The sequence below is a fragment of the Aplidium turbinatum genome, chromosome 2 (genome assembly GCF_918807975.1).
Source record: "Aplidium turbinatum chromosome 2, kaAplTurb1.1, whole genome shotgun sequence".
Classification (NCBI taxonomy): domain Eukaryota; kingdom Metazoa; phylum Chordata; class Ascidiacea; order Aplousobranchia; family Polyclinidae; genus Aplidium; species Aplidium turbinatum.
This window is the reverse complement of record NC_137473.1, coordinates 53,795,922-53,804,023: the sequence shown is the minus strand read 5'-3', so window position 1 is coordinate 53,804,023 and position 8,102 is coordinate 53,795,922. Positions and strand designations below refer to the sequence as shown.

At 40.4% G+C, this 8,102-nt stretch overlaps 1 protein-coding gene across 2 annotated transcripts in view; it reads right to left on the bottom strand.

The window, feature by feature from the left end:
* Window positions 1–573: 573 nt before the first annotated feature.
* LOC145765386 (WD repeat-containing protein 46-like) overlaps window positions 574–8,102 on the bottom strand; it is a 42,183-nt gene continuing 34,654 nt past the window's right edge. For both annotated transcript variants that reach the window (XM_082577202.1, XM_082577203.1), the window contains exons 10-13: window positions 6,894–7,071; window positions 3,193–3,316; window positions 2,107–2,297; window positions 574–1,288 (exon numbers count right to left, since the gene is read on the bottom strand). In XM_082577202.1, the coding sequence (XP_082433328.1) occupies window positions 1,025–1,288; window positions 2,107–2,297; window positions 3,193–3,316; window positions 6,894–7,071 (757 nt within the window). In that variant the 3' untranslated portion in view covers window positions 574–1,024. The remainder of the gene's footprint in view (window positions 1,289–2,106; window positions 2,298–3,192; window positions 3,317–6,893; window positions 7,072–8,102) is intronic.

The window sequence follows — 8,102 nt, the reverse complement described above, 5'->3', positions numbered from 1 at the left end:
TGAAGGTAGGTAACATGGTTTGAATAAAGTCAACATGCTGCATAACGATTGTCTCCTACATGGAATTGTTTTCTGGAAATAAACCAAGTTTGCAGAATATTTTATCTTCTAGGTGGCGCTGGTTTGCAGCCATGAAATCTAAACTGCTAGACTTGTAATAAACTTCAATCGGCCGATGATGATTTATTTGTCGAGGGAATAATTTACCATGCTGCCGGAACTTTGGCATCAGAGAAAGTTTGCAATTTTGCTCACTGGGTTTCGCCAACTTGCATTTTACCACCTGGCTACATCATTTGTGACGTCAGATGTTTGTAAATGTAGGCGGGAGTGAAACTTAGAGGATATACGTCACTCTAGTTACGTCAGTCAGCTTTCTGACATTCTTTCTGACATTCAGTACAAACCACTGTGATGCTTTCATACGTTGGTTGTGCTAATAGTAGATTACGATAGCTGACGAGAAAAGTCCATTCTGGATTCACCTCAGTCATTCAAGCCTAACTGACAACATGTTGCCACAAGAAATCAAGGATTATTTCGTACAGAAAGCTAACTCAAAACATTCCATTGCACAATCGCTTTATTGGCATCACTAAACCATAGCGCATCGGTACAATACGCAACATCACATGGTTATCATCCGTTAAAACATCTTGCAGGGGTTCCAGGGGTCCCTACAATCTCATTTCAGTGCTGCCACAAGTGAGACAAAGCTGTTACTTTTCTTTTTTGATTTCTTTTACCCTGTTCAGATTAAAACTTGACGAAGTATACGCGGGCAACCCTGAAGCGAGACATTCAAGACACACGACATGTGTGTTGCCATATAGTACTGCACCCATTGCAAACATGTAGTGTTCCCAGTGTTTTGCAAAGCAGACAGAGTATAATGGAATTTCCCTTCTTGAAACTCATTTAATTTCTATTTAAATAGATGTTACGTCACAAAGCAATGGCGCGCCGCAAAAGCGACGAATTCCTAAACAAATAAACAAAAAGCATTCTTCGCTTTACAGAGAAGTCAGGTGGAAGTTTCAACAAATCGACTTAAAGCGGTTCGTTTGGTTGGTGGTGCCGATGGTTGCGAGTTCGACGCCAGCTCTGGTTGCGGTGTATCTGCTATTTCACTATCAAGCTTTTGACGTTTCTCTTCCTTTTCTTTGACGATTTTCTTTCTCAGCTTAGCCGCCTTGACGCTGGTCTTCCTTTTCTCAATGTTGCCCGCTTTGCTTTTTCCCTTCTTTTTGAGCCGAGGCTTAAATTTGGGAGGCTCAGGTTTGTAGCCCTACCAACAAGAACATATGGTTAAAAAAGGTAAAAATAAAAGAAAAAGTAAAATTAAGAATAAAATAAAAAGAAACTACAAAATAAAGATAAAATGATTTGTCAACAAAAAAGGTGATTACTGATTAGTCTTGTGGCGACACCATTCTGGGTTTAAAGTTTAAAGTAACAAATAAAATATAATAATTACAGGATTTATAGGGCCACATCCACAGTGCAAACTATGCTCCTGGGCGCTGCACATGATGATGGTGATAAATTCAGTTAAAGTGTTCAGTAAAATAAAATGTTTTGAAATAACTAAAACTAGTAGAACGGCAGCCAGACGAGAAGTAACCAGTCGGTCACAAAATCAACAATTCTTGTTTGGTTGAGAGCTGGTTGGCTACAGATTTCGCTGCCTTGATGGCTACATACGAGAATCTCACGACCCAAAAACTGGTCAATGTGGTCATTGGTCATACACGTAGCCAAGCTTCAGTTTTACCATCTTTCTCGTTTATAGGTGTGAGCAACACATCAATTAGTCAAAATTACAAAAAAGCAGGCGAATTGTACATCATCCTTTGATGTTAGACTGTCCATGGACTGCACAACCCGGTGGTACAATACAGTTGACCTATGCGAAAGCAGTTTTAAAGACTGGCTTAAAGACAGCGAGCATCACGTGTGAAAGTGCCAAATGAGATTACTACTACTACTACCAGTATTGACATGTTAGTATATCCCATGTTGTAGTTGGTACTTTCTTTTAGGTCCGGACGCGTTAATCACAAGAAACAAAATGATGAGATTGCTACACATGTCTACGTCACTCACCAATCTCTCTTCTTTATCTTTTTGAAGACGTTCTGCAGTCACGTGATCAACCTTAGCCAATCGGAACGGGTCTAGCGATATGATGTCAGGCTGTATTTTCTCCAGCAATGCTTTCACCTCCCACTCCCTTCGTTCCTTCTTGCTCCGGTACGGGTTGGATTCAAATCCGTCATAGTTCGGTTCTCCTGCGCCTGAAGCAAAAAGTTTTCATCAAAGCCCGAATAAAATGCTTGCATAATTTTTCATTTTTGACTTAGTAGGCTACTGGGCTATTATTACAATCATAAGCAAACAAAACCAAGCCACAACACGGCATTTAGTATGACATTATAGAAAGCAAAAATAAAATTGAATGCGTATACAAATTGAATACGTAATTGAATACAAGTTTTCATGTTTAACTTCGTGGGTTAGTAAAAGGTAAAGATGGTCCCATACTTGATCCAAGCATCGGGAATGAGAAAATTAGGTTCCCACTGTACTAAGCTTTCGGCACTAACGAGAGTAGAGTGGCCAGATCCATTCTCTCGCCCGCCTTTTCTGCAGCAATTATGCTTACCCAATTTATTACACCCTAATCAGGGGTGAGTGGTGTTTTCAACAACCAGCTGAAGCCGGGAGTCGAACCAGGATTGCATGATTGGAAAGTGAGCGCATTATCCACTGCGCTATCTCACCGCACTGCCGGCAATATAAAACCGGGAGGATTCGGTCGGTGTCGAACCGATGCCGTTTAAAAGACCGAGCAATCGATCCTCGGGCCGGCAGCCAACTAGCAGCGCAGGGAGGCGCGATATTGATGACTCTCAGCAACATGAGGACATCAAGAGCCACATTGTCGTCGGGCTATTCTACGCTTCTGCGGCAAGAGTCTAGTTCTCTAGTTTTAAAACTACCTTAGGTTATTGATGTTTGTCCGGGATACACCAAGAAGCTACTAGAACGCAGGGAATCTTTAACCTCACTCTTTGAGGAAAGTAGACCTCTTATTTCGCTCGGCGGGCTATTGCTGAAGGAGCGACAACGTTTGTTGCGTAATAAACCCATAGTGACGTCACATATCAATGACCATAGTTGGGAGGTTACCTGGGACAAGGAGACTGGCGAACCCGTCCGCGCGCCCCACACCCAACACGTCCTCATACGGACAGAACTTCAAATCGTGGGCGGGGTACTGCAGTGAGTGGGTGAGATAGGGGGTTTCTTGTTTCTGCAAAGCAACGGCACTTTTAAAGGCAAAGCAGTAAGCATTGAAATACGAAACAATCGGTTATGAGGGCAATCCAAACAGCAAAACCCGTTAAGTTTACATTGATACAACGTCTGCAGACGGGAAATATGATACTAAAAGGCAAAGTAAATAATTTTATTATAAGTAAAGCGACGTCTTGCAATAACGTTTCGAAGCATCTAACGTTCGTCTTTTACAAAATGAAGGAAAACACGCACTACGCTTTGTGTTGCAATGACAGTGATTGAAAGACAATTAAAGAAATTCATTAAGAAGCAGCTGCTGTTTAGTATTCAAATCATACGTCATTGTGTATATTGTTCGCTTTCGATCATTGTGAGGTGGAAGCAAAGAAAAATATACATTGAATATCTTTATTGATTTGTGCGCAGTTATTGTTGAAATACGTTTTGCAAAAGTAACGTTAAAACACATTGTATCACAAAAAATTCGTTGTGTGTGCGAGGGGTGAAGAAAAAAACTTAACCTTAAAATAACTGACGTGATTACGCTAATTACACGTATTGACACGTTGGATCAACGTGAGAACGATGGCTTTGTTAGTTGAAAAAAAAAACTATTGATTTCTAATCAGAATTAACTACGTTTGACATGAGCGCTAAGTAATCACGACGGACCGTGCCAAGGCCCAACGAGAACCGAGCTCATCAGAACACTCAGCGTTAGGAAGCCTGCAGCTTTGCTTCTGCTGACTCCACAGTGGAAAGTAATCTTGAGATTAAGTTTAAAAATATTTCGAGTCAGATTTGAAACGGAATATCTGGTATAGATATAGATTTAAAACGGCAATCTTTATATAGGCCAACCTTTTGTCTTTTCCGAGGGAACACTTTCATCTAACCAAGCTACGCAATAGATTAAGTTTCGCTTTTAGGAGAACAGTCGTTGCTTACATCACATTGTTGTACACAATAGCAACCTGTTTTAGCCTGATACTGCGAGTTAGCTGTGGTAATAGCGGTTTGCACTAGCTTTCGGAACACAGTTCCCTGGTCATGTGCTGTGAAGAATGGTGTAGGAGTCAGTGTGTCGTTGTTTCGTGCGGTTCGCATAACATAACTGACTCCCACACCATTCATCACAGCACATAACCAGGAAACGGTGTTCCGAAAGCTAGTGCAAACCGCTACTACCACAGCTAACTCGCAGCATCAGGCTAAAACAGGTTGCTAGTATGTACAGCACACATTGTAAAGTCACCAAGCTATATTTTCCAAACTAGTGAGCAATAAAAATTATAGATTATAATTCTTTGTCATGAAGGTGCGAGACAAGATGAAATATCAACCATCCATCAGCACGCGATGAGAGAGGATAGACTAAACATCAAAAGGTTTGAAGCACAATAACACTGGCTTGAAACAGGGTTTTTGCAAAGCTAGCAGATGAGTTGAGGATGAAGTAAAATAGCGGAAAAAGTAGGATGAAGCAACATACAAGTAACGTATGAAGTAAGCTTCACATCCACCTCGTAAAACGGACGGCTTAGTTGGGAAAACATGCAATTGATTCGAATAGAGACAGAGTAGAAACCACACCATGTATCTTCTAACACCGACAACATAGTGAGTTGGTTTTGGTGAGCCAACCTTGAAACTCGCTGTGGTGAAGTCAGTTCCTATCTCTTATCCTTTCGATTGCGTCATCACATGTCAACGTCATTTTTGACAACCCGACTTTGAACGGGAAAACACTTGACAAGGAAGTAATTTGGAGCTTGAGGCTGCATGCTTTTAGAATAGAGGCTAAATCAAGTAAAAATGGTCTGATTTGCATGCTCAGACGTGTCAGTGACCATAAAGTGAAAGACACTTTTAACAAGTGCCCGCCCCAGATTAGTGAGATTTTATAGAAAAGCGGTTATTTGTATCAGAAGTTTTGTGGATCAATCACACGCGGTCTTCCAAAATGCCCACACTAATGAGGTAGAAAAGTTCTTGAGAGGCTAAGAGAGCTATAAATTCTGATTATCTTAGATTTCCCGAAATATAGATTTTCGTACATCATCGATTTTGAAACAATTGAATGCTAATGTTACCTCATACAAACGTACATAAATACATGGAAACGGAAACAGCAGGCCACTAATAAAGTACGAGTTGACTGACAGTTGCAAAACACCTGTTGAGATAACACACTAGTTACTTTCTACCACTCGCAAAACATGTAATGTTATGCGCAAACCGAACCTGCAAATCAGTGCTTTGATTACATTGATTTAACGTCTGCAGACGTTTTTGTATTTCTTCTGCACACATGAATTAATAAAAGAAAGACTGATCTGCTGACTCGGAAAGTTGGAACCCAGACAGCAACCCGGCATTTTTACATTGCTTCAACGTCTGTGGTTGTTGCATTATGTTAAAAGTCTTCACCACATGACAAGTCTACAACGCCAAGGTAGAGACTGGCTACCGTTTCAAAATAGAAATATTATGTCCCAAAGTGATAGAAGAAAATAATGCAGAGGAAAACTGTGTGGGATGCAAAAGCATGAAAACGAAGACACCAGGGTTGCCAGCTGTAGTGGCTAAACGTGCCAAATTGATTTTCCTTTGACCATAACCTTGGTTTCTTCTTTAGAGAACTTCGTAAACTGTTTGGAATTTACTCTTTTGGGTTTCTTGCGCATAACTTGGCAGGAAATTGAATACTTATCTGGCAACCCTGATAAACGCCTTGAGCGAATGTTCACCCACAACGAAGCGATAAAAGAGAGAACGGAAACACAAGACAGGATGCTGGTGCAGCAGCAGCTGTAGTTAGTGTCCCGACCACGATTACAGGCCGGAGTGGTGAAGGCGAGCGATGTTGAAGTAGTAGATATTCAAAGCAGTCGCAAAGTTATCTGAGATTGAATACTTTTATCTGCAGTTCCGTTTGATAGTCTTAACAAAAACGAGTTTATAATTATGTCCTTTATAACATTGTCAAAACAATTTATGCGTGCGAGCGTGGAGAGCGCAATGCAGCAAGAATAGTGGTAAGCATGGAGTTTCGGCTTTCAAGTTGGTTAAAGCAAAACCGCAACGATTCTGCAGCATACCTTCGACCATCACTATCATTATCGGCCGATTTAATTCTTTGTACTGTACTTCGAAAACAATCAATTAGTTTGTAGTCAAGGGCACAAACTAGAAAAGGAAGTTCTCCCTAGCCAGGAAGAGCGACCTTTCTCGCAATAACTTAAGATTTTTCCGTATACATACAGCAGGCATGCAGAACATGGCAAAAGGCAAAGCTAGGTAAGAAGATTTACAAAGAGTCAAATTTGAAGTTATATTTAAGTGAATGTCGCATTTCTTACATTAAATCCTGATATGCCCTGAACATATATTGTCTGCAGCACACTCACTGTAGGTAGGAAATGTATGCAAGGAATAAAAATAGTTATGGAGATGAAGTGGACACAGTTGACAATAAATCTCATTTAAGGTATCGATGAGTTTTTTGTCCGGTTTGTGTACAAGATTATATCAACAATTTACGTCCAATTACGGTAATTCGACGATCAACTATAACAATAATCACTAACCTCTAGACAAGCGTCTTTGTATATCTCAACAATGTTATTGCAAGTAGCAGCCAGTAAGCCTCGCTGGCTAAACTTGAGGTTGGACGGCCCAGACGACATCTTGTAGGTGTACAGAGGTTTGAAGGTTCTCAAGTCAAAAATGCGCATTCTACGATCTTGGCCGGCTGTTGCTAGGTAACTGCGACGTCACAGGAAATCAGGTTAGTGACGATTTGAAGACGTAACAGACAGCGAGGATAACGACGTTTGCATTGCTGCAGCATGGCTACCAGTACGTTAATGCCATTTGCAGTAATTAAATAAGTTTCCATCTAATCAAAACTTAAAGCTGCAGCCATATCTTAGCCAGCATGCCTTTCAATACATCGATTCAACGTCCCCAAACGTATGAATCCTGCGCAGAACAGACTCACATCTCTGCTTGTTTATTTCAAGCAGTAGCTATATGAATGTTTACAACACTTTATTTGTCGAAATTGTTGCACGAGTTGTAAGTCGCATTCAGAAAACTACAATAAGGAACACCTCTGTTCGTAAAAAGACTTTTTAAAATGAGCTTTTTAGTTTTGAAAGGTGAATATGAACGAAACACGTTTTTTTTTTTTGGAAACAAAGCAAGCGTGATCCCGCTCTATTAGTATTGCCTTCTCTGGCTAAGGCAAGTGACTAACGATGTAAATCGACTTGTTGATGAGATTGATGCTCTTGTGACCGACAAATCACATCGGGGTTGTTTTTAGCCGACTTTTATACAACTGTATGCAAATGTAATTTATTATGCAAAAATTAAACTTTGTAAAGGTGTAACCTACGTCACAAAGGCAGTATTGTACCAAGTTTTTCAAGATTTTCAAAAACGAACTGAAATATGGATCATTTAAAAAAAATACGTTATTTATATGTCATTCAACGTAACTAAAGGTGCTATGAAAAGTTGGAAATCAATGGTTTTATCTCGTGTTTGTGGCTTATTGTCATTTGATTTGCAAAAACTTTCGTCAAGAGCAAACAAAAGCGCAGGCCCAAAACTGATAAATTATTCAAGAACTTGCGTCAACAACTGTCGGCATTCCAGACGTAGTAATACAAACGGTATGAGAGCTTGTTTGTTTGTTTATCTTTATCCTGCATTGTGGGAAAGCGGACTTGAGCGCTATGCATCGGTGTACCCCTTCCGACATACACCTGACTCACGCTACAGCCGACGGC